Here is a 27,765-nt window from a genome sequence, read left to right as displayed (position 1 = left end):
TGTCAAAAAGAGTGAGAGTCTCCAGAGCTGGGTCGTTTGCCAGTTCTCACAACCACAAAACGCCAACATGTTACTATTGGTCGGGTCCCCGTGTAAGAGAGTCTTATTTACTGTTTATAATCCAGTAGGGGCAACAACATAACAGGTGCTGTGCCAATAGCTTGTACACACAGTTCCTGTCCCAAAGCATTGACATCTTATGGCCCCAGTTCAGGCAAGTCTTTAAGTATGTGCTTAATCACATCCCTATTCGGGGCAACATATGGCATAAGCCTAACTGTAAGCATGTGAGTATGGGTCATCTTGACTAGGCATGCTGTCCTGAACTGGGGCATCAATAGCTCTTCCCTGCTGCCTACATGTCACTGCCAATCGGCTCCATCACTGCCCCCCAGGTGCCTTCCTTTCACCCTGCCAGTCACATGGCACAGTTTCACTCAGTCTGAGAGCCTGATCAGGAGAGTGGGATCGCCAATTAGACCATGGTACTAACAGCCGTGTGTGTGTGTGTGTGTGTGTGTGTGTGTGAGTGTGAGAGAGAGAGAGAGAGAGAGAGAGCACCATTGCAGCTATTAAGTCCTACACATTGGCATTAGCTTCTGATTTCCATGAGGTAAATAGCACTAGGGAGTACGATGTGCCGCCTAAAGCCACCCAAGCACAAGAATCACACAAGGCCGGTACTAGGATGCAATATTCATGTGTGGAATAGGTCCTTAATTTGATGTGGCCCTTGTAGGTTCCTTGCATTAAATCTTTGATAGCTGATCCTTGCACCATCCACACATGATCCTGGCGTTTTCCCCTGTTACAGGTAGCCAGGGTGGCCTTTGTATTTAATCCTGTCAAGCAACAACAGAATTACATTTGGCACATCACCATTTCACTACACCACATAGCTTTGCTTCCTGAAGTATGATCAATAGTCCAGTGTAGCAGCATATCTTCACCGTGGGGGCACCTCCTTATGTCCGGTCGCAGCATCGCATGGAATCCTTATCTCTGGTATGCTCTACTCTACCTCCACTCCACCCCCACCCCAACCTGACTTTCCCTTGGGGCTTCAATGGCCTTTTTCAGTTTGCGTCTTCTCCTGCCTCCCCCTCTGGGTGTTGTGGCTTGGCCCTCCAGCTGAGTCCCATAAAACTCTCAATCCCTTCCAGGGTAACACAAATAAAAACCCAAACTAATCGCCCCTCCCAGGCTTCCCTGTATTTTCCTTGTTGGCTCTACCTCAGGGTTTCCCCTGAAGGAACCTAACCAGCCACCGCAGTGTTCTTCCTCAATTGTTTCCTGTCTGTTAAATCCCATCCCAGGGTTGCTGTCTGCCAGTTTCCTCTGTTGTCTCTCTCCAACTGAGCTTCCTCAGTCTACTTATAAGGCCAGGCTCTGTCTTCTGTGGCCAGATGCCCATTACCTTAGTTTATCACTTGCCCCCAGGTGCAGAGCTTAACTAATTGGCGGTTCTTTCCCTGGCCTTCCAGGTGAAGGGGTTAAGCCCCATCACACACCCCTTATGGGACCTAATTTTAAGCAGAAAGGTTGAGATTTTCTGGGGAGTATAAACATTATGGAGACAAAGCTTATATACATACATATATATATTAAGACTCATTACTAAATCAGTCAGTTTTGGATTTTCCTACTATAAACACGAAACTTTTCAGTTCATTCATGATGAGAGACAGATCATATGCCCTGAATCTGCACACTCAGCTCTAGGAGTGTGCAGACAGAGCATTATGGAGCTGAATGTTTAAGTCTCTTGTGTTCTGCAAGACTTGTATCTGAATATTTCTCTGGAGTATAACCGAGCTCAGTCGGTGATGAGTATACGAGCAGCAGATTTCATTTCATTCCGTGTTATCCACTTACGTGCCTCCAACCCCACAGTCAGTTTCAGGGACAAATTCTGTTCTGGTACTCCAGATTGACACTCATTTAAATTTACTCATTGTATCTTCTTTTAGTTTAATGGGATTCCTCCAGATTTACACTAAGGTAACTGAGAGCAGATTCTGACCTCTTGTTTTGCCATAATGATTGTCTCAATAAAGTTCTAAGGGCACTTTCATGCACTGAGTGTAGTCTTATGTTCTGGGAAATCTCGGATGTAAACGAAACATGAACTGACTTAACCTGCTCCTTGGGTGGCCCAGCAAAGAAGGCTCACGATTGATCATAATTTCACCAGGATCCATCCCCCAACAAACGGAACTCAGCCCTCTTTGCAGTTTCATTCCTTTTGTGTAGGCACAATGATTTCTTAGTCAACAGTTCTTACATTTTAAAACATGCCTAATTTGATACAAAGATCTTAGCTTTCAAACTGAATCATTTTTTAAAATGGAAAACTGTAAGTATGCATCAAAGCAGCCAGGACTGTCTGATTAAATTCAAGCAGCGTCATTGAGAAGCTGACTGACAATGAGTACTTTTCAGAGATCATGAATACGAAGAACAAGGCCTGCCAAACACTCTTATGTTTTCCTTTGGGATCACTGCATTAGGCTAAACACAGATGAATTTACAGTAAAGGAGAGATCTTCAGCTAGTGTAAATAATTATAGCTTCACTGAAGTGACGCCAATTCATTACAGCTAAACAACAGACCCCATCTATCCTGGTTTTCAGCAAAAGCAGGTGAACCTCTGTCATGTTCTGTGGTGCAATCCAGATCAGTGAGGAGCTGTATCACCACCTGCCCAGTAACCATGGGTGCTTCAAATTCTCTGCCATTGTGGCTCACAGCCTAAACACCAACAGCCAGCAGACAAGCATGCACTGATGGTATGTCTACACTTCAATGTAAGCCCAGGCTTCAAACTCAGGGTCAAGCCTAACCCCTCTTCCATCTACACACAAATTGTGCTAATTGAGGACTCAGACCCAGGATCCCAGGAACCCACAGTGAGGATGGTCCAAGCCTGAGTCAAGCCAGGATCCAAAGTTCAAGCCCAATTGCTTTGAAGTGTAGATGCCACCCCAATGGACTCATGCTCTGGGAGTCCATCAAAAGTATCCCACAATCCCACGAGCTGACTTTCTTTGTCCTCTGGACCATTCAGAAGAAAAATAAGGTTTGTCTGCTCCTTTAAAGAGTCAATATCTAGCAGCTTGCCACATTATTATCTCCAGTTAATCACTTCAATTCAAATACAGCACTGGGTTGGTTTAAATTCAAATATAATAAGTTTATTAACGACAGGACATAGAAGTGATGCCAAGTAACAGAAATAAACATAACTATGGTTACAAGCAAATGAAAGTGAAAAAATGCACATCTATGCATCTAGAACATAATCTAGCAATGCACTGTGTTTGTTTAAGATGGTTTCTCTCACTGAGCACTCTTTGTTCATCACGGCTGACTTTCTCTCAGCCAGGACCTTCCACCAAAGTACCGAGTGCTGGTTCCCCTTGTCTTCCTAGGTGAAAGATCACTTGGGGTTCTTTGTTCCTCTCTTTATAGCCCAATGAACTTTTGAAATGGATTCTTCTGACGGTTACCCTCCAAAATAAAGTTCATTCAAGCTGTGAGGAAGGATACATAGAGTCTGGTGGGGAAGGAAGTTCCCTGCTCGTTTCTTCCCCTCCTTATGTTTGCTAACATGCAAACTGATCTGTTCTCACCCTCTTCAATGCAAACGAATGGCCACTTGACATGTGATTGCTAATCGTCTGTGATGACACGTGGCTGGCGGCATCAGCTTGTCCTTTGTTGGAGAGAAACCTGTTTACCCACTCCCCACCTGACTGTAAACACGTTAGTTTCACATTTCCTTCATGTATGTATGGTTCTTTGGGTGTTTCCCATACACACACCACAATGAATATTCATGATCAGTGTGTTATTAGTTTTTCAATTATACTTTATGTGACACAAAATAGATAAAGTTTATGACATTAATGAATTGGGGATCACTGTACTGGTCAGGACAGCTGAAACTGGCTACCAGATAGGAGCAAGCCCCTTCCCTTTTGCACTGAGATGCTCTTAGGGTCACAACCTCCAAAGGATTAGGGATTTGGAGACAAGTATGGGACTGTTGTAAGAAGGAACAGTGTGACTGACTTCAATAAAGTTCTCCCACTTACATCATATCTGAACCTGGCCCTCAGTTTGGATAACCATCCAAAAAGCCATCATTCCAATACTCTTCTGAATGTATCCAAACTGCTTTAGCCCAGACATCAGGCTGGAAATTTTCTGAGATAGGAAAGTGCTCAAAACCTTGTCAGGGAAGCTTACCTTCATGAGATTTCCAGACCAATGTCCAGGCTAAAGCGTTTTTGGATATAATACAAAATAAATAGTTTTTCAAGGCTTGAGACTTGAAAAATATAATTAACTTTTTTATTATTCTACATTTGTTTGTTAGCACTTTTGCACAGTCTGGCCACAGCTAGAAAAGGCCAGGGCCTCAAAGCATTTGGGAGGGGAAAGACGCAAGGAGTGTTCCAATGTGGAATTCATTCAGGTTCAATTTTCTGCACATCACTGTTCATACCACTTGGATAAGTCATTTAAGCCCACAAACTCAAACTTAAATCACTAAATACAAGCAGCCTAATTTTCAGAGGTGCTGAGCACACTGATTTCAGTGGAAGTGTTGGTGGCTTGACACTAGAGCTAGTTATTCCCCTCCCCTCCCCATCTTAAACTGGTTTGGGTCACCAGAGCCCAAAAATATGCATAAAATTTCTATTAGTTTTTGGCAGTCAGATAAAGAGCCAATTATTTTTTCAGCTATTTAAAAAAAAGAAGAATCCTGGTCCAGAAACGCTGTTATTGTGCCAATGTCTTCCCAAGGAACCTTTTATGGCTGAGATATAAACCGCTGAGAATTAAAGATTACTTATGGAAATTAGAAACAATGTCAGAATTCTAATTATAGCACTGCTAGGAAAAATATTTTTAAAAAGCAAAGAAATCCTTTTTAATCTTCACTTGCTGCAGGGCAAGTCAGAATTGCACACCAAAAAAAAAGAAAAGAAAATCCACACTTGCTCAGCACTGACTAGTATCCAGCCATTTGAACACAAGCAGGAGGCAAAAAAGAACAGGGCTATAGACAGACATTGTGCTACTGTTTTAAGAATGCATGACTTTCGGCAGCCAACTGTCTCACAAAGGGAAAGTGTCTGGGGTTTTTCTTTGAAGTCAATTTGATTTTTGCCTATCATATCATGCGCAGCAGGCAAAAATAAAAGTTTTCTTTTCCCCTGGTGAGATAGTTAACTGTTGTGATATTAAAATTCCCAGCACTTTGCAGTGCCAAAGATATCTTTTTAAGACTCCTCTTTTCATAGCTGCCTTTGGGGGAAAATTAATAGTAGAAGAAACAGCCTGCAGTCCAAGATCACCTGAGCTTGGACATAGGCAATGGGATTTGTCCAGACATGCATAGAGAAATATTACACAGCTTATACATTGACAGACGGAGAAAAACTTAACTTGCACACACATACACTAAAGCCCCAGTCCTGTTCCCATTCCCAAGTGGAGCAGAGGGACACGATCCCATAGTTGGGACCCTTCCTCCTAATGATACCATGGTATCCTCTTGCAGTGAGGATACCTCTGCAGGTGAGGGAATCCCAGTTATCAGGAAGAGGCAGGTAATAGTAATGGCGGATTCAATCATTAGAAATATAGGTAGCTGGGTTTGTGATGACCAGGAGAACTGCCTGCTGAATTGCCTGCTGGGTGGGAAGCTTATGGATCTCATGAGACATCTAGATAGGATTACGTGCAGTGCTGGGGAGAAGCCATTGGTCTTGGTACATATAGATACCAGTGACATAGGGAAAGGTAGGACAGAGGTCCAGGGGACTAAATGTAGGCTACTAGGTAAGAGATTGAAGTCCAGGACCTCCACAGTAGCATTCTCTGAAATGCTTCCAGTTCCACGCACAGGGCCAGTTAGACAGACAGAACTGCAGAGTCTCAATGGGTAGATGAGATGATGGTGTAGAGAGGAGGGGCTTAGGTTTATTAGGAACTGGGGAACCATTTGGGAAAGGAGGAACCTATACAGAAAAACAAGGTACATACCAGTAACTGATGTTCTTTGAGATGTGTTCCTCATGTCCATTCCACTATAGGTGTGTGCATGCTTCCGTGCACAGCTACTGGAACTTTTTTCCCCTTAGCAGATCCTGTAGGGCTGGCTCTGGTGTCCCCTGGAGTCCCGCGCACATGCCACGGTATTTGAGGTGCTGCCGGCCCTATGCCCCCTCAGTCCCTTCTTTCCGCCAACTCCGGCGGCAAGGAACCCTAACCCTAACCACACCAGCCACACCATCAGGAACTCATTCACCTGCACATCTACTAATGTAATATATGCCATCATGTGCCAGCAATGTCCCTCTGCCATGCACATTGGCCAAACTGGACTGTCACTACGCAAAAGAATAAATGGACACAAATCAGACATAAAAAATAATAACATCCATAAACCAGTCAGAGAGCACTTCAATCTCCCAGGACACTCTGTAAATGACTTGAAAGTTGCCATACTTTTACAAAAAAACTCCAAAAGACTTCAAAGAGAAACTGCTGAGCTTGAACTGATCTGCAAACTTGACACTATCAAATTGGGTTTAAACAGGGATTTGAAATGGTTCTCTCATTACAGGAAGTAATTCTCACCTCCTAATCAATGGTTGTGAATAGGCCTCAACTACTTCCCCATTGCTGTTCTTTAAACTTGGATGTATATATATGCCTGCCATTTGATTCTTGCATCTGAAGAAGTGGGTTACAGCCCACGAAAGCTTATGCCTACAAAAATTAAATTTGTTAGTCTTTAAAGTGCTACAGGACTCTCGTAGTTACTGGTAAGTAACCTTGTTTTCTTCTTCGAGTGCTTGCTCATGTCCATTCCACTATAGGTGACTAACAAGCAGTACCTTGGAGGTGGGCCGGAGTTACCGGTGAGCTGCCTGCAGCCCATCTCTGCTGAAGCCCACTACTTCCTGTGCCTTGGACAGAGGCATGGTGGGACGTGATGGGGATAGCCTGGGATTGCAGCCATTAACCTCCGGGCATGCCGATGGCAGAGGGAATGGCTCTGCCCACCGAACAGGCAGCCACTGAGGGTGGCAGGAGCGCTGCTCTAGCTCCCACGGTACCCTGTTCTGCAATGGCATACAGGCAGCGTCTGCTGCCAGGTAGAGCCTCAGCAAAGCGGCTCCCTGAGCCCCCCGAGAGGCTCAACTTCCACTTGCTGGTAGTGCTATTGAATAAAGTTTTCCTAAATAAGTCTGGCTTGCAGTCGCCCTTGTTGTCTGGAGTAGAACCTGGCTGCCCCGCCTATCCCTGTGGCTGGCGGCAACCACCACCGGGGGCCTGGGGCAGGATGCTGAACAGCATTCAAACCCCTTGGCTGGGCATAACACTTTCCTAGGCTCATTTAGGCATCGGGCTACAGAGGAGGGGGTTTTGCCACAAGACCCTCACTGTATTGGGCGCCCCTCTGTAGGCCAGGGCGGCTACCACTCTGTGGAGCCCCTCAGTGGCATGTTAAAAGTTGTCTGACGCCCGTTTTGCTCCTTTGCCTCTAGCCCCCAGGTGGAGGCCACCTCCTGAGCAGTTCCCGATGTGCCCTAGAAACAACCAGGGCTCGGGAATGTGCACAGAATTATCAGACACGTAGATGAACATGATTTGTTGGGGAAAGGTCCAACATGGCTTTTGTAAAGGGAAATCATGCCTCACCAATCTATTAGAATTCTTTGAGGGGGTCAAACAAGCATGTGGACAAGGGTGAACCAATAGATATAGTGTACTTGGACTTTCAGAAAGCTTTTTTGACAAGATCCCTCAAAGACTGTTAAGAAAAGTAAGCAGTCATGGGATAAGACAGATGGCCCTCTCATGGATCAGTAACAGGTTATAATTGGAGTCAAGTGTATAAGTATAATTAGGCAGGCCAAAAAAGAATGTGAAGAGCAACTATAACTGGAAAAGGTTCCGGGAAGGGCAACAAAAATGATTAAGGATATGGAATAGCTTCCGTATGAGGAGAGATTAAAATCTGGGACTTTTCAGCTTGGAAAAGAGATGACTAAGAGGGGATATGATAGAGTTCTATAAAATCATAACTGGTGTGCAGAAAGTAAATAAGGAAATGTTGTTTACCCCTTCACCTAAGAACAAGGGGTCACCCAATGAAATTAATAGAAGGTTTAAAACAAACAAAAGGAAGTATTTCTTCACACAACGCACAGTCAACCTGTGGGACTCGTTGCCAGGGAAGATTGTGAAGGCCAAAACTATAATGGGGTTAAAAAAAGAACAAGGTAAGTTCATGGAGGACAAGTCCATCAATGACTATTAACCAAGATGGTCAGGGATGCAACCCCATGCTCTGGGTCTCCCTAGCTTCTGGCTGCCAGAAGCTGGGAGTGGATGACAGCGGACAGATCACTTAATGATTGCCTATTCTGTTCTTTCCCTCTGAAGCACCTGGCATTGGCCACTGTTGGAAGACAGGATACTGGGCTAGATGGACCACTGGTCTGATACAGTATGGCTGTTCTTATTTAAATCAATGGGCAAAACTTCCATGGAATGTAACGGAGGCAGGACTAAGCCCTAAAAAGAGCACACAACAGTAAACTGAATACACATTTTCAGGTTAAAGCTGGTTTCCAGATATAGAAACTTTTGTCAGAACAACAGGTGACCCTTGCAGTTACCTAAAAGTCTACATGACTTCTGCAGAATTTACTGCAGGAGTATACAATGTGGACTGGGAAATACAAGGGCTTGCATGAGAGTTATCACATCAACTTACTCAATATATAATGAAACCGATATTTTTTGCTTTGCTGAAAGGTGGGGACACCGGACTGGCAAGCAGTGACTAAAGAACATAAAGGTCTCTGAGTCTATTGTTTAAAAATATGCCCCAAAAGCAAGGAAATTGCCAGACAAAATATTCTGCCATGGACAGGTTCTCTGACCATCCCACACTGCTGTCAGCTGTGCTCTGCTCTCTACTTAGGGAGTGTTAAATCTCTCCATGCCATCCCCGGGATGGATATCTATAGCTCCCCAGAGTTGCATGTGGTACATTGACAGATTGAGTACAAAACAAAGCAGCGAGGTGGGGTGGCTCACCCTGTCATTGTGGGAGCTGTATCGTATGCAAGGCTAGGGCTGCTCCGTGATTTTTGGTCAAACATGTGTGATAATAGAAGTGCTAAGTCTAGGATGTTTCAAGTATCTTGGGTAAAATCCTGGGCTGTTGAAGTCAATGGGAGTCTTGCAACTGATTTTAGTGGAACAAGGATTTCACCCCTTCACTATACGTTTTCTAAATCAGAACTTCAATTTTTCTGACTTTCTCTCCCCCATGCCACAATTTACTATTCTGTTTCCCCCCTTCCCCTTAAGTTATCAATCCAAATCCACAACCTGAATTCCGATGTAATGTTTTTGGTCTGGGAATACTTAAATGACAAACTTCATTCACTAGAGAGGCAAGGTGGGTGAGGGAATGTCTTTTATCTTGAACTTTTTATTATAAAACTTAACTACTGAGTTCACTGATTACAACCACAAAACAAACAAAAACACCATACACACACACAAAACACACATCTGTGGGATGTTAACATGTCCCAGAAATAGAACAGATTTATATTCCTCACATAATTATGAGATGACAGTTGCAGAATTATACTCCATGTGGAGGTTTTTGTAGTTTAGAATTATTGCACAGAAGATGAGAGGCCATTTTGCAATGATATGTCATTTGTCTGAAGCACCAACAAAAAGAAAATTAATTGCTTGTTTTTTTAAACTAAATTCATGTCCTACAGCATTTGCTCATGGCAGTTGTACCTGTAGAATCAAGAACAGATTTTGTAATATGTGACCAAGCCAAACGTTTGTTCTATATTCCAAGGATACGGACTTGATGCCCAATATCAGCTGAAGTAGTTGTACAGTTTGGGCCAGAACCTCAATTGGTGTAAACTGGCATCTCTCTAGAGCTTATTTATACCAACTGAGGATCTGCTCCCATTACTCTTGTGGTATGTACATTCTGCACAGGCAGATTTTTGCAGTGGAAATAGCTTTAGTAGAATGCACTTTAACAGAAAGACTAGTTTCAGTTAGTGCTGCAGCACCGTGTAACAACACACTACCATGAATATAAAGAGACAGATCTGAAACCTCTTGGGTGTTTGATGAAGATTAGAAGGGAAAAAATATATATAACAAAGAAGTCAAAGTCAACTGACCTAGAGGAGAAAAAAGAAACCTTTCATGCTGTGAACTTATTAAAAGTTATATGAAAGAAGGAAGAAATAATGAATGCTGAATTGCAATGAATACTTCTGCTGGCTAGAAAGTGCTGTTTAAATGCAGTCAGAGTAGATGGAAAGGTAAAGAGAAAATTGGTCCAATAAAAACAATACTGAGCTAAAGACAGGAGATAAGGAAATGGCAGATCTGTTAACTCTTAGTTCACTTTTCCTGCTTAAAAACATGCAGATCCTTTTTCTACCCCCAAGGATGAGCCAACTAAAATATGCAGCTCAACAACTGCCTAATCTGTCCAGCATTCCGTCCCTCTGATGACTGAAACCTCACAGCTGCATTCTGATGTGGAAGCAGCGACTGCTGGACATACACAGAAAGCGATAAAAATTATGGAGACATTATTTATCCGTAGTGGAACTGCTTCAGCAGGAGAGACTGAGGGAGCTTCACAGAAGAATATCCCATAGGCCAGTGGCTAAAACACCCACTTAAGAAGTGGTGGATAATTGTTCACATCCCTTTTCCATCAAGCAGAGGGGAGATGTGAGCGGGGGGTCTCTGACATCCCAGGTGAGTACTCTAGCCATTGGGCTAAGAGTCTCCAGAAGCAGTGTAGGGCAGCATATCCAGGAGCAACAAGGAGGGTGAGGCCGATGCTTTCCCTCCCCCCGTCCCCCTCCGCATCACCAGCCAGGAAGGTTATCATGGCCTCACAAAAAGCCCCTGGTGGCCACATGTGGCCACAGTGACCACATTTGAGGAACTCTGCTCAAGGCATCCAACATATATATATATATATATATATATATATATATATATATATACACACACACACACACACCACTAAGGTCTAATATCCACAGGAATAAATGACAGAATGTGTTTCTAGGTAGGTAACATATAACTAATTTTTTAATCTTGAATTTGAGATATACAGTGGGTGCCTATAATAGCCTGGCAATATTTGCTTGCAATATATCTATCGTATTAGGAGGTGTTAATCCTGCTGGGAAAGAGTTAAGTGGATTTTGCTGACTTTGAAGCAGATGATTCCTTACCTCACTTCAATATAAGAAGGGTGGGTGTTTGGAAGAGAAGATCAAGGGTGTGGGTTGAGTAGTCCTGAGGGAGGAACCCTTTGAGCAAAAAAGCCTGTGGAGATTTGAGCTAATCTTTGTGTTATTTTAGTGTTTTGTTTGTTGCTATACTAAATCCACAACAAGCGGTTAAGTTCGGACTTCAATATACTAAAGGGGACCCTGTTTGTACCACCAGTTAGGTAAAAAATTGAACTGGTTGAAGTACTACACATTTTTCAAAAAAAAATTTTGAAAAATCATTTCTTGCTGATTCTTTTTAACCATTTCCTAAAGCGGGTTGAGTGTTTTTGAAGATTTTAAATTTTAACTAAAGGTTTTTCCACAAAAGGTATGTTTTCTTTTTAGGAGGGACGGGACATTTTCACCATTGTTCAAACATCGCTAGGAAAAAAAATGTAAAAAGGAAAGTTTATGAGGGCACCCACGGCATCATAAGAGCTGTTCCTGGAGAATTTACCCTGAATTGAATGAAGGAATGAAACAAATGGTTTACTTCATGCTGTTCAGCTCCCTATCTGGAACACCTATCGGAAGTAAATGTCATTTATAACACTCTATCTTCCACTTAAACAGACTGCCTCCAGGTCTCATAGCCTTGTCTTTCACCACCCCGCCCTCCCCCCTCCTCTGTCTTCCCCTCTCCCCAAGAGACTGAAAACTATTATTTATAAGCAGGGACACCTACTGAGAGATCTAGAAACAGATTTTGTCAGAATCTCCCCCTCAAAACTATTTATTTTCATTGCAACGTGAGTCCTCTCCCCCCCAGCACAACCCACCTCCCTCCTATTAAAAAAGTGCATCAAGTTGAAGAATTCTGCTACCTTTTAGGACAAAGCAAGTGGCTGCATTAGCTCTGATACCGCTAGTTCTCTCAAAGGCAGACAAAGAGGGGAAATCCAAGCCTCTTTTAAATACAAGGTCAAACTCCTGGAAGTTTTCTTCTCAGAGGAAAAGCACAAACACAAGTTGACCCTTGATATTTAAGTGAGCTGCTAACTAAATCAGGTGAGATGTGGAATGTTGTGTTCAGCTGCAAACATTCAAGTAACTTTGCCCTTATTGAATTTATTACAGGATCAAGCTTTGCAAAGTTGTCAAAGCATAAACACATTAAAAGCCCAGATTTGCTTCAGTGGACAAGCCAGAGAACAGCCATAAGTAGTAGTCTTTTGTTCAGCTCACAATAGCCTTTTATATACACAAAACCCTATGAGAAAGCTAACCATGGCTAGCAATAATTTCAGACACAGAAATGTTTCTAAAAATCTGTCTGAATTTTTCTAAATGATTTCCTTAAATCTATCAATGCATTTCACCACTTCCAAGCCAGGAGAGAACCAAGTTTTAAGACAGTGGCCTTATCCTCAACAGATCTGTATCAGTATGGTTCTATTGACATCAATGGAGCTATATCTTCATACACCCACGGAAGGCCTGCCTTAGCATACTAGAATGAGTGTTCATGACCCATGAATGGCAGTATTTCCATTGACTTTAGCAGGTGCAGGATGGAAATTGTCTTCAACAGCTGATCCAACTATAGTAGTAAACAGCCAAGTTGAATTTGTAGGTCCACCAGATTCACTCCAAAAATGATTCTTATACAAATGGCAGCCGGGCTCCATATTTATTATGCCACAACAATTTCTGTATAACTTGTGCTCATTTTGCAAAAGGTTGTTTTTTTTTTTTGTGGTTTTTGTGTGTGGGTGTGTGTGCTTTGTTTGTAAATGCTAGCCCTGCAAAGTCACCCAGGAATCTGAAATCCGGACTCCTTCCTGGTCACATTTCAGCACCAGTAATAAATATCTGCAGGCCAAATTCTTCCCTCAGTTACATCTGTGCCTCCAATCACACCTGTTTTATCTTACTAATCTTCAGTGGGGTTGGCACAGGTGCATCCGAAGGCAGAAACCAGACCAGCGGCTAGAACTTGGATGACAACTCTGCTGCTGACATACAAAGCAGAATGGAATCCGGCTTACTCTCCCTTAGCTCTGCTGGTTCTACAAGACTAACAGGAGTTAAAAGCAGTAAAAATGTATGTACGTATGACTCTGAATAAAGACAAGGAGCAGATCCGGTGAATGTGCCGGTCCTATGCTTTCACAGTCACCTTTCAAAGCAGAACCACACTTTTTAAGAGGCCAGAGTAGACAGGGCTTTAGTTGAAGACAGGACCAACTAAACACTCAGAATGTCCAGGATTCATATATGGTCCCTTCTAGCCCATCTAGCCAGGTAAAGAGAGAGAATCATATATGCACTGTGTCATGATGGTAAGAGAAAGAAGACTAGAAAAATCTGCAGCCAGACTGTAAACTCATCAGGCCATTAAACAGAGTTGCGCAGGATTACTATTCCTCATTTTATTTAGTTGTTTCAGAACATCTTTTATGAGAAGACACAAATCTTATCATATTCCATAATCCATGGCACATCTCCCAATGTAGCAAAAGGCATGTCACACAACTGTCTGTGGACAGAGGTATGCCACAGCCTAGCTGGCATTGGCATGTTGCAGCCTAAAAGTCACAGGTCCAATATCTTTCGTTTCAATGAGATGTGCTGCTGTGCAGGAAATGTTGTACCCCTAGCTTGTGAAATGGATGCACCAAGTATTGGCCAAGTCCAGGAGAGCCAGATGTTATTGGTTATTGCACCTGTCACAGACAATACTGGAAAATAATAGCTGCAAATATTAGATACGTATCAACACTGTACTGAATTACACTTCCCACTTACATAGCACATTTTCTTCAAAGTACTTTACAATCTATGGCCCTAATCCTGCAAAAGGGATCTACTCAGGCAGAAACAAGGCCATTAACAGTTACATCAGAGCTAATTTTATCCCGTGGGATGCCCAGACACACACCGACAGCCACCTACTTGCTCCGGGCCCCTAACAAGTTTTTTAGTTGCCTTCCTTTTTACTTCTCTGGTCACGGTATAGGATTGCTGATTGGCTGCCTGTTCTTTGCCTACGTAATGCCTATTATTTGATTATCAATTGTCTGGTCACTACTTGTGTTTTGTGTGAATTGCCAGTTCACTGCTTTTCACTGCAAACCAACTGCCAGTTCATTGCCATCACGGCTTACTGTGTTGCCAGTTCATTGGCCCTAATTGCTAGTTTCAGCTTTGCTGTTCTTCTATCCACCTCGTTTGCATTCTTTATCTTGCTATTTACACCCCCTTTTCTTTTCTTCACTCCCTCCTTTCTCATCCTCCCCCTCCTTTCCCTCCCCCTGCTTCTTCCTCCTCTGCCCCTCCCCCCCACAGCTCATCCATTCCACTCACTCCACCTCTTCCCAGTGTTCCATCTGCTCACTTCATCCTCTCTCACCCTCATGCCCGAACAAAGCTTCTCTTCACCACTTTCCCTGCTGCTTCCTACCTGCTGGCATCATCTGTCCTAATCCTGCGCCTCCCCCATATCCACAATCGCTTCTCTTTACCGTCCCTGCCTTCTTGTCTTTCAGCAGCAAGTTCAAACTGCTCCTCCCCACTATCAAGGCCCTACATGTCTCTGCGCCACCTCTCATGTCTTACCCTTTGGCCACTCCTCTTGCCTCGTTACTCCCTGTCTTCTTCCCCCACCTTGCCACACTTGCCACACTCTGCTCCTTCACTCAGAGCTCATTGCCTGCAGTCAGGGTATCCGGCCTCCATGCCCCCCTTTCCCCACCCAGAGCTCACTGTCCACCCTGCAGTCATGGTATCTCCACCCAGCTGACTTTCACTCCAACACTATCTACTGCTCCTGCCTATTTTCAAAAAACAAAAAGCACACGGACCCCATGCGATTTGTTTGGTTTTGTTGCCCATCACCTATATTTGATGTAACCCCCTTCCCTCCCTTCTTGTAAGTTCTGTGGGCAAGATACCCTGGGCCAGGTCCTGGGATGCATCTGAGCTGTGATTGGCACCAACAGGTGGTTATTGGCGGGGAGCGGGAGAACGGCAGATAGCAAAGTCGTTTTTACTCCCCTCCTCCAGATGCTGGCACTAGCCAGCTGCCAGCCCATTCCCGAGTAAAGCAGAACAGCTTTAGAGCATGCACATAACGCTAGGAGCTGGGAGGGGAGTCGGTAGGAGCAGCGCCTGCTACAGCTACCCTGCACCAGAGGAGTCCTCTTCTCTGGAGGAATTCTGCAATGGCCGGAGCGACAGGCCCACAGCTGCTTTCTGCAGAGCAGCTGCAGCCCGGCCAAGAATCTGGGACCAGAATCCTCTTTATTTCTGTGAAGCACAATGCGCACTTACAGTGCCATAAGAAATTCAATGTGATATTAATTATTAATGCTCGCAGTAGCTCTCTAAGGATGGGAACCATCCCTAATGTTCAAATCCAGAAACTGAGGCAGGCAGCTATTTTATTTCCTGCTCCTACCTACATACAGTTGCTGTTCAGATTTTGCCATCTAATGCCCATCTCATTTACTGTTTGAATCCAGATTACGTCCAGTGCCGAAATAGCTAGACAGAATGAGGCATGTGATAGAGGAAAGACATATATAGATTTGTAGGTACAGGATGAACACAACCCGTATTTGAATGACACATAAATAAGAAAAGCCTGCTGACAAGCAAAACACACACACGTGCACACACCCATGCTGCAACAAGCACAATAGTGTATCTGGTATCAGTTCAGCTGCCCTTATAGCATGCAGAGAAGCATCCACTCTTCCCACTTCACATTCTTCCCAAGGAGTTCACAACCCACATAGCCATCTTCCTTCACTGCTTCAGCTTTATTTTTCATGCACTTTAAAAAAAGATATAGTATCTATAACATGGGAACACACCAGCTAGGTCACAGATCTCATTCCCTTAATGAATGCTACTATGCAAGGATCACGTACAAACCTGTGTTTCTTGCATAGTTGCTGTATAGTAATGAATTTTGGGTATTTCTGTTGGTTTCATGGCTGTAGATTTACAATTTTCTTTCCCATCTCTTAGCTAACCCTCCAGACTCTATTCTATATTCACATACACTAAAGTCTATATCGCAGCCTCACATAAATCTATACAAGACAGCCATGCTATGCAGTGAAATATGACAACGACTGGATCTTTCAGATGAGAAATTGTTGTCAATAGATAAACCTGTTCTACTGTAATAACGCTCAATCAATAATGCAATCTCATGTCCTGTGTCTGTCCCTGGTTTCATTAACACCAAGCGGCAATGCAGATTTTGACCTTTGATGACCAGCTGATCTCGGGATACTATAAAGTTCTGGTTCAGAAAATGATCCAAGTGATTAGTTAAAGAAAAGAAAATTTAATTCCTTGAGGAACAGTCTCCCCTGAACACACATGCAGTACTTCCATAATGCTAACAGGGGATGAGAGTACACTTTGCAGGGACACATATACACCCCACACAGGAAGCTTCTGGTTAAAACACTGTGCTGGGACTCAAAAGATCTGGGTTCAATCCCCACCACAGACTTCCTCTGTGACCACAGGCAAGTCACTTAATTTCTCTGTGCTTCAGTTTCCAATCTATGAAACAGGGAATAACAATCCTTCTTTCCCAGCCTCCGTCTGTCTTGTCTGCTTAGAGTGTAAGCTCTTCAGGTAAGAGACTGTCTCTTGCCATGTGTTTGTATAACTGCTGCTACAAAGGGGGCCTCCAGATCTCTGCCAAGGCCTCTAGGTACTACTGCAATATAAGCAATTAATAACTTATGCTAAAAGTACTACTTCTACACAATCACAGTCTAGCCTCATGAACTGCTTAGCATTTACAGTCTCCTCTCCCCTAAACAAAAGCAGAATAAGAAAAAAGTGTATATTTTAGATTCCTGTTGTCATGTTATAATTACTAACTGGAACCTGTTTTAAACCTGAATCTATTCTTCCATAAACACTCAGATTGGTCTATGCTACTATCAGCCTCAGCCCTCAGTCTCCCCCCTGGCTGTGCCATCTTCAAGTAATTAAGGTCACTTTCCCAGCTGTTGAATCTGCAAGAGGCCTCATTGTCTTCAAGAGAAATAATTGCCAGCCTGTCCCTCTTTTTTTCTTAACACATGCTTTGAGTTCCACCTGCTCTGCTTCCTGCCCCTTCATCTTGATTACAGAGTTAAAAGAAAAGAGTCAGTAAAATTCCAGGCAACATCAAACATGCCTTCATCACATTGTAGAGGTCCAAGATAACCGCTATCAACAGGGTGGGGATGGTTGAAATTAGAGACTTAGACTGATGGTGTTCCCTGCTTTTGTAAATAATCCTTCCTCCCTCTTGCAAAACAGTTTCAGGAATTTAATTAAAGGGAGTGTGATGTTTTCTTATGAGCAGCATTTTTTCCCTACTCAGAAAATATTCCACCTGTACCAGAGTAAGCATGTTTATTTCACGAGGATGAAGAACACATACCCATTAGGCCATCCCAGGATTTCCATTAAATGATGTTCCAGTCCAGATGTGGGCTGCCCGCTAACCAATGGAGCCAGTTATTTGTGTAAGTTGCACAAATGGGCGCTGCTGCTTGGGTGCGGCGGTACTGTTTGATGTACCATTGATCCTGCACACATCCCCATCTCCAAGTAGTACGCGTAAGCCACAGCACGCAATGGAGCATGTGAGGCCATTGGTGAGCACAGCTCCCTCTACTGATGCTGCCTGTGGTCATCACAGAGACAGACAGCAGCAGCAAGGAGAGCCATAGTCCAGGTACAGAGAACAGGCAGAGTGGGCCTTCCATGAAGGGCTGAAGGGCTGTGGGAAAGGAGGGATATTGAGGCAGAAAGGGCTCACAGTCACATAGGAACACTGTGGCAGAGCCAAGACCTGAACCCAGATCTCCTGAAGGCCAATCCAGTGCCTTAGCTGTAAGACCATCCCCACTGACTTCAGTTAAACCATTCCAGATTTACATCAGGGTAACAGCTCAGAATCTGGCTCACAAACTTTCCTTGTCCAGAGCTGACAATCATTCTTTGGGAGTGTTAATAAGATTGCAGTGGTTGATCTTCACCTTGAGGTTACAGATTTGTTATATGTGTATTTATCTTCAGGACTGGGAACTACATATGGTTTGTTTACATAGTACTGTGTCTACTGACTGTACGCAATTATGAACTAGAGTTTTCTACATCTACAAGAGGGAGTAGATAAATATATTAACCATCTTAATGGCTCATCTAAATTTCATTGCCTCATGTTGCTGGGAATTTCACCTTCCCACTACAAGTTCTTGAATGGACAATTCTCACTAGGAGCCACTTTTCAGTTAGCAAATGCTTTTTATTACATATATTATTGCAGGTCTCCTATATGATCTTCTGCTGCCAGATATGTTTTTATTTTTGCATGTAAGGAGTTAAGAAAATGGCATTCTTTGTACCTTTACTATATTACCTCTGGTTATTGCTTGTCAAACTGTACTACTTTGAATATGCAAAAAACCTAATAAAATATTGTGAATCCACTGACATACAAATTATTTTCATCCAGTTAAAAAAAAATGAAACCTCCTCAGTAATTCACCATAAAGAACAGGATTTGTGCTATTTTTCTACTGCCGCAGAACTTGTGCAAAATATTCAGATGTTCAAGTGCAAGTATATTGTATAAGTGTAACTGAAATCAGTTGGAACATTTCATAGAGACAGGGTCTAGTTCTCTGACCACAGAAATTTTAAACTGTGCACTACCAAACTCTAACTTCATCACTGACATCAACTCCCACTGTCATCTTAAGAAAGCCATTTGACCTTCCTGCCTTTATTTCCCACCCCCCGCCCCCCACCGAGAAATGTTATATGGATTGGTTAATGCTTGCAAAAGAGTTTGCTGCAAGTGGCATGATTTATTAGTGCATACAGCAACCCATAAAAATGCAGTGTTTGCTAGTCTCAGGCATACGGTGCCATTTGAGACTCTCTTATAGATAGAAGTCTTAAAATCTGAATGGTCGACGTATAAATCGATGGAAGGTGGCAGCCTCTCTCTATGCAGTATCCTTAATTGTAGAACTATTTTTTTTTAAACTGAAGAGCTACCATGTATTACAAACATTACCAACAAGTTTGGAAATGGTTGAAAAATTCTGGTTTCTATGAGATTTTGTAGGTTCCTTCACTCTGAAGGAAATAAGGTAATTAGACTTTTCCTTGAATTCCTTGGGGGTAGGAGGTGGGGAATCTATCCAAATGCTTTCTCTGCATATAATTTCTCTTTTCAGCAGCTGCCCCTGTACACAGCCATAGGTGCTTAGGAAGTAGCTATAGCAGTATCAAAATAATCAATCAATTTCTTTATATTGCATTTCCTTAAATGCCTCCTCACTTACCGCACAATACCTACCAGAAACTAGCTGACTAAGTAATCTACCTAATTCATGAGTGAACTGCTTGGAGGGAGATGAGCCAGTGCTGGGAGGGAAGTACATAAGGACATTGGAGTGGTATTTGGAAACTGAGTCAGTGTTGCCAGGCAGTGTATGTCTGTTAGCCCACACATCTTGACCTGGTTAGAACTAGCAAGTAATAATATGTAGAACAATACCAATACCCGTACAATATACTTTTTCCTTCTTCATAGTGGCATTTCCATTGTGGTTGCACTAGAGAATAACTACACATGTGGACAGAACTCAAGCCAAACAAAAAGGAGGACTTTTTTCTCCAATAAAGTATTTTATTTTCATCAAAGCTGCTTTAAGATCTGCTTTATTGGAGGCTAATAGTTTCAAAATCTTTAAAGGTCCTAATCAGCAAAGCACTTCAGCACATGCTTAATTTTAAGCACATGAACAGTCCCAGGAAATCCAAAGAGACTATTCATATGCTTAAAGTTAAGCATGTGCTGAAGTGCTCTGCCGGACTGCACCCTGAATGGGAGATTTTCAAAGGCACAGATAGCAGGTAGGTGCCTAACTCCCAAGGGAAGTCAGCAGGAGCAAGATGCCTCATTGCCATTTGTGCCACTGAAAATATTCCCCTAAGTGTGTAACTAAAGGAGTATGCAATGTTGTTGTAGCCATGTCGGTCCCAGGATATTACAGAGACAAGGTGAGTGACCAACTACTTTTTGTCCAATAAAAGATATTTCTGTCAAAAGTTTGTCTCTCTCACCAACTGAAGCTGGTCCAATAAAAGATATTGCCTCATCCACCTTGTCTTTCTAACTAAAAGGGTCACAGACAGCACTAAACTCAGATGTGTCCATCTCCTTGGATGGCCTGAGCCTGGGCAGTATTGAGTACCTCCTATGATATGTGACGCATCCTCAACTTAACTGAAACCAACAACTTTTGAGGGCTCTGAGTACTTCACAGGATTGGACCCTACATTTCTCCTGTTTTTAACTTTTGCATCTCTCTTCCTCTGTTTTGAAACTCCCATCCAATACAAGATTAATCTTCATCTTGGCAGCAACCTTTTCCAAAAATTAAGACCAAGACAGATGGAAAAAGACCTTTTCCTCCCCTAAAAAATCTGACCTTTTCATGGCACTTGTTGTGAAGGCATCATGAGCTCTGGAGCTAAATGATGACAAAGAGCCACCAAGCCAGCTGATCAACAGGTGGCTTGAACTCATTAAGACAATTGGCTGTAGCAGGTGTATTTACTTGAATATGTGAACATTAGAGCACATATTCAAATATGTTCTTCTGACTGTAGGGAGCAAACCAGACAAGATGTTGAAGCAAATGATCTAATAAGTCTTTTCTGTCTCTAGCATCTAAGATTCTCGAACAACACAATAATCCAAGAAATATATGAGTGTGATGTTTTGGCTGAGACTTTATGTAGCCCATTGTTCAGTGTGTTGCATCTCTCTCTCTTTTTCTCGGTCGAATCCACAAAGGACACGAGTTTGCTGTAGCTCACATTAAGAGGCTGCTTAGTTTGCTGGCTCAAGCTGTAGCGGCACGTGCTTTAGATCTGGAAGTCCCAGGGGATGACCAAGATGAGAACTGAGACATTTATTAAATACAAAACAAAAATAGCCTGATACTTATGCAAAACAGAAAAGTCAGGTTTCCACAGCCACTGTACCCCCCCCTTAATAAAATGTGCACATTTTAAGGACTGTCAGTTAACATCATATGTTACACATGCACAAGAGAGACAGCCTACTCCAGAAACTATAGGTTAGAATTTCCTGAGCTTAGTGCATTTACAATCTCAGCCATATGGCTGCATTAATATCATGTTTACATTAAATTATGCTGTAGGTGAAAACTGTCATAACAAGAAAAAAATCAGTACCAGAATATGGTCTTGTAATAAAGGTACAGATTTTACTGTATATGGTTACCTTTCATCTTTTCTCTCCTTCTACCACACAGAGAAATGCCAACTAAGGATACTCTGGCCATTAATATCTCAAAGAACATTCCACCGATAGCCAATTTTTCATAGCGCTTAAGAGTCAGAGAAATGGACCAGGACCCATTATGCTAGGTGCTGTACAAACACAGAACAAAAAGATGGTCCCTTCGCCAAGGGGTATGCAATCTAAATATGAGACAAGGGACACCTGATACAGACAGGGGAGTACAAGGAAAGAGAGAGACAGTGTTGGTCAGAAGGTTAAGCTGCGGTCTCTGCACACCGGCAACCTAACTATTGTCAAGTTTTCTGTAGGCGACACAGCAAAAGGAGAGTTTTGACAAGGGATTTGAAGATGAATAATGAGGTAACTGAGATATTTACAGGAGTGCCTCCCCAGCATATGGGGCAGCATGGAGAAATAGCACAAAGGCATTGCTTTGAAAATTTAAGTGGGCAGCGGAGATTGCCATCATGGGCCAATTGGAGGCAAGCATCAACAGCTTGATAGCTAATGAGAGATGATAGGTAGGGCAGGAGCTGACTGTGAAGGTCCCTGAAAGTGAATACAAGCAATATTTAACTTCTAACCTGAAATAATATATCATATGCTTTTTGATGTCTGAACTGCTGGCACTGTCTAGAGCTGCACTACTAGTTCAGGAATAGAACAGTGGAGGGAGGGGAGAGAGAAACTACAGATGAGTGAAACAAACTCTGTTTGAAAAAACATCTCCCAATTAACCGTGATCAACTGTTGGAGGACGGGGAAGAGATTAACAGCCCCAGCTATACCTTTGCACTGTATCTAGCCAGGAAGCTGCCCAAGACTGTTAGGGCAAGATCTGTATACCTTTACGCATATGGAGTAATATCTTACGCCATGTGTTGTCTAACTGACATCAACATTTTGAGTAAAGAATTACTTAGAGTGAGTAAGGGTTTCCACAACAGGCCCTTAATTCTATAATTTAAATAAAAAACAACCTTCTATTTATTCAGCATCTACATCAACTCAACCATTTAGACAAGCCACACCCCACCCCCAAAAAAGACTTGTAAATGTTACACACATCAACAGCATGTGGTGACACAGATGAACATCTCATTTCCTATCCCCTGAGTTTCAATATATTACAGTCCTTATTGAGATAAAATGAGTAGAAGAGAATGATCTACCACACATTTTATTAGAGTTGATGGAGTGTAGACAGACTTTTCAATCTCCTTTAAAACACTATGATGCTTTATAGTGTATTATTAATGGAAACAAAAGCATGCAATCTGCTTCAGCTTTTCACCAAATCATCCACCAAAAACACGGTGATGTAAATCAATTCCATTTCATTTCTCCCTTTGTGCAGGAGAACTTTCAAAGGGACAACGTCAAGGTTGTAAGGCAAAAAGAATCCAACTCCTATAGAACTTTATAGGTTATACAATAGTTATAGATTACAGATACACTGCAGTAACTTTGCTGGAGCGGTGCATTAATGGAAATAAAGTATATAAACCCAATCTATCTAATAAATAAGCATGATGCGTACTACTTTAGATTCTACAATAATGAATCACTGCGTAGTTTCATTGTGATAGCAGGCTGGTGTGTAAGCACTTCAGAAGCAACATTCTTATCAATGTCTTTGTACTGTTTGAGTACTAAAGTGAGGCAGCCAAGTATTGTACAGAAAAGTACTATTTGCATGAGATTCCCTATATCACATATTTGCCCAAAGATTAAGGTAGATTATCTGCAATTGCAAAAAAAAAAAAAAATGACAATAAAATGGAGGAATCATGGTTTTGCCACAGCAAAAAAATGCTAAAGTCATACTTTTAGTTTAAAAAAGTTAAAGTCACAGCACACAGTAAATGTTAAGTTTTCCAGAGGAAAAGTGTTAAATGGTCATCATTGATAGCAAAACATCAAAATACATACAGAATACACAGGAAGATTTTATACAGCACTAGCTAGCCTGTCTTGTTTTGCACATTCCTGAATCACACTGTTTAAAATACACAGGACAAATAAAGAGCCAAATTTGTAAATATGCATAGAGTCTTGCTCAGCAGTAGTCTGGCTGGGTTGACAAAGACGATGGGTGAAATCCTGACCCCACTGAATTCAATAGGAATTTTGCCATGGATTTCAGCAAGGCCAGGATTTCACCCCATGTTAATGAAAGCATCACTACCATTTGTGAGTGCCATGAGGCACTGACAAAACTAGTTGAGTCCTGAGCGCAGCTTATCAACCGCAATATAACCATGAAACATATTAAGGTTGACCTACCTCAAACAATGAGCCTTGGTAGACACAAGCACCTGTAGGACCAAAAAGAAAGTGGATTAGAAGGAAGCTGATATAAAAAGACTCATCCATAAACCAGTGCATTAAAAGGACTTAACCTTGCAATCTTTGAGCATCCACAATCCCCCTGAATGTCACTAGGGGTTCTGAGTGCATTAGGGATTCCAATACAAAAAGCAACCAAATATGGAATAGGAAATGTTGTTATGAATGTGCAATTTCACATTGTCAGCCACTTGCCTTATCCAAACGTTTTTTGTTCGTTCTCTAGTGGCTGTAAGACAATGCAGCTCTATCAATCCACCACCTGTTTAATCACCCCAACCAAAACCCCACTCCGTCCTGGGACCTCCTTGTTCACCCCCTCCTGGCCTTGGCTATTTTAAAATCCAGGAGGCAGAAGCTTGATCACAGGGCTCTCTCAGAGACACTAGGGCTGTATCCTTTGCACTTTTTCTGGTGTATGGCTTTTAACAGCACAGACAATGCACTAGATGTTGGGTAAGTGATGTAGCCTCTTTATCAGGGCAGAAGCATCCAGAGACATCAAGCACATCCATCCACCATCCAGAGGATAAAGAGGGCAGGCCATAACCAGATGGCACACAATTTATTCTTGAGCTCCATTCAGGCAGGATGGGGAGCACAAGAAGCCCCAACCAGAGGGATGTCAGTTAAACTACCTGTGAGTGCAACATATCCTGCTGTAATGAAGGAGGATCTTTCGGTGCATATGGTTGTTCTTATGGGCGTATGAGAACTGATTCAGACAGGCTAGAGCCGTGGTTCTCAACCTATTTACTATTGTGAGCTGCATATGCAGCTCTGTGTTACGTGGGCTGCATCCACACAATATATACTAGCTGTATGGCCCTGAGGATGTCACAGGGGCCGCAGCTGTGTGCTGACTGGGCCACTTGCACGGGTTGGGAACCACTGGGCTAGGAGATGCAGATCTGAGTTTTCTATCTGCCAAGAAATGCTCCATCGAACCAAAATATAGTCTACCTGCCATAGTCCCACACTACCTGTTGCCACTGTTCCTTAGATAGTCAGGTCTGATGTACAGTCTGACAGAAGCAATTATCTCACCCATCCAAGCAGAGAGCCTGTGGGTGGCATCTATTGACTACCCTGATCTCTCATAGGGTGCTGTCTGAGGTACTGCTTGGCACTGCCCACTGGCAAGCTTTTATTGCCTGCAGTGTTGTGGTAGCCATGTTGATCCCAGGATGGGAGGGTGGGGGGAGGTGAGATAATCTTTTATTGGACCAATTTCTATTGCTGTAAAGCTTGTCTCTTCCACAAAAAGAAGCTGATCCCATACAAGACATTACCTTACCCACCTTGTCTCTCTCAAACTTTTAGTACACATTTGACCCCACTCCATCTTAGCACCCTTTCCTCTGACTGAATAACAGGCCAAGGTTGTTCCTTCAACAAGGCCTCCTCGTATGGCTCTGTCCATCTTTCCAGCTGAGGTCAAAACAGCCCAGCACCAGAGAGCACTTCATGGGCAACACTACCACAAGCTTCACCGACACTGAGCCAATGGGCCTCAAACTTGCCTAGGACAGACCCATCATTATGGGGAAGGTAGTTTAATTTCTATGCCAATGCCTTCCTTGGTCTCTCTGTTGACACTGCCAGCAAACTGACCTACCAGTTCGGGGTCTCTCTTAGTGGTAGTTTTTGTCACATGGATACCTGTCCACTAGGCCCAGGACATATGCCATTAACTCCTTTCACTTATTTATCTGGGTCCTTGTACAGCACCCATCACTGTGCACCTTTCACACAGGATGAACCTCAGAAATTGACAGCTTTCTGGCCTAAGTCTGAATTAATGAGCTAGAGGTGAAACGCTCCAGACCCCAATTTTAATCCCGTGAGTTGGCCACCTCCACAAAATTGTGTTCCTTCTAATTAATTGGATATCAAGCCAATTGATATGCATCTCCCTTTAATAAAACTCATCTGGCATTTAGGCAATTTGTGTAACATGCACGGGTTTCAATCTTGTCCCTGACTTGCATCACAATAGGTTTGAAAACTGCACATTCAGGACTCGGTCCTGCCCCCATTGGAAATAGCCTCTTGAGCTTCTCTGGGAGCAGGCACAGGCTCCGAAGTAGCACATTGCATACAAGGCTGGTTTAATCAAAATAAAAACTACACCAATGAGTCTGAAGGAATATAAAACAAAGGGCCACAAGCTCAGCAGCAGGGGAAAAACCAAAACCAAACACGGTTTTGGTCTAGCCTGGTGGCACATGGCACTGCCATGCTGGCTGCCAAGCAGGGAATTCTAACTAGGGAGCAGACACGGGGGGGCTTGTTCAGTGGAGTGGAGGATGCAGAAACAAAGAAGGCATCTGAGAAAGCCCAGCAGTTGGTCTCCAAAAAGGCATGGGCACTTGCTTCTATTGTACACCTGCCAGACCCCTGATAAAATGTCATGAGCATTAGCTTTTCAGGAAACTACTTGCCTGCTGTCTCATGCAGAGGTCAAGTGCAGAGACAGCAATCAAGAGGAGGAGAGGAGTCTGCTAATACACTGGTTCTCAACCTTTCCAGACTACTGTACCCCTCTCAGGAGGCTGATTTGTCTTGCGTACCCCAAGACTATTTGCTAAAAACTACTTGCTTACAAAATCAAGACATAAAAATACAAAATCAATTTGACTATAAAGATTGCCACCCTTACTTCTGCACTGCTGCTGGCGGCGGTGCTGCCTTCAGAGCGGGGCAGAGCCGGAGAGCAGCAGCTGCTGGCCAGGGCTTTCATGTTGTTTGTGGTGCGGGAGGATTACTTTTTTAATCCTGCTACCATCCCACCCCGCATTACCCACTCTCACTCCCACCTGCTCCAGAATTGTTTGTTGAATTTTTAACCCACTCCCTCTATTATGGCAGTGGCTCCTGCAGGACCCACGGGATCCCAATACCACTGCAGGGCTCTAGAGTCTGTTGTAAAACTAGGCTGAGATCTAGATGAGTTAGCATACCTCCTGGAAGTTCTCCTGGAAGACATGTACCCTGGTTGAGGACCACTGTGCTAACATAAGCAATAAAAGAGGACAGAATGAATCTGTGTGGGAAGGTAGATACCCCTTAATAATCAAGACACTATTTTAGGAAGCAGGTCCCCAGTGCAAGAGGTAGGGAAAATGGACAGCCCAGCCAGGTGTTTGCAGCACACCAAAAGGACTGTGAAGAAAACAAGAATGGGCAAGTTTAGGTTTGTAGCTTTTTATGTATATGGATACTGATGAATCTCTCTCTGTCTCCCTCCCTCCCTCCAGTATTCATTGTCCCACTTGCCTTGAAATGGCAACTGCAAGTACTTTGAGACATAGAGTTTCACTGGTAGAAGAACACAACCTCAGGGGAGCTTCTAGACAGAAAAAAATCACTGCTGTGTACAAAATGGGCTCTACCCCAGTAGCTGATTCTTCCATCAGTTACTGAATGATAAATATCCTTTGCTGCAATTGTCCTTTCTTATCCTAGTGTTACTGCTTAGTGACTCAGAACAGCTAACCTCTCACGTTCTTAATAGGATCATATACTGCGGTCCATACTCAGGCTAACTTCCCATTAACTTAAACGGGTATTTAGCATGAATGAGGACTTCCAAGATTTGGTCCATTATGCATTAAGGAGATTGTTTATTCTGTTCTTCCAGTGTCACCAAAAGCTACACGATGGCAAGATTCTAGTTCTCTCTTCGCAAGTAAGGTCTTATTACACTTAAAACCAGATTC

At 43.0% G+C, this 27,765-nt stretch overlaps 1 protein-coding gene across 5 annotated transcripts in view; it reads right to left on the bottom strand.

Moving 5' to 3' along the window:
- The window catches only part of FRAS1 (Fraser extracellular matrix complex subunit 1), a 295,321-nt gene that overhangs the window by 261,833 nt on the left and 5,723 nt on the right, over positions 1 to 27,765 (bottom strand). For all 5 annotated transcript variants that reach the window (XM_067557075.1, XM_067557076.1, XM_067557077.1 and 2 more), the window contains exon 3: positions 23,981 to 24,012. In XM_067557075.1, the coding sequence (XP_067413176.1) occupies positions 23,981 to 24,012 (32 nt within the window). The remainder of the gene's footprint in view (positions 1 to 23,980; positions 24,013 to 27,765) is intronic.

This window comes from Emydura macquarii, unplaced genomic scaffold (assembly GCF_026122565.2).
Source record: "Emydura macquarii macquarii isolate MOO-44397 ecotype Brisbane River unplaced genomic scaffold, CSIRO-AGI_Emac_v2 contig_1790, whole genome shotgun sequence".
In the NCBI taxonomy this organism is placed as follows: domain Eukaryota; kingdom Metazoa; phylum Chordata; order Testudines; family Chelidae; genus Emydura; species Emydura macquarii.
Note: the sequence above shows the minus strand (reverse complement) of the source record. Positions and strands in the feature narration are given on the sequence as shown.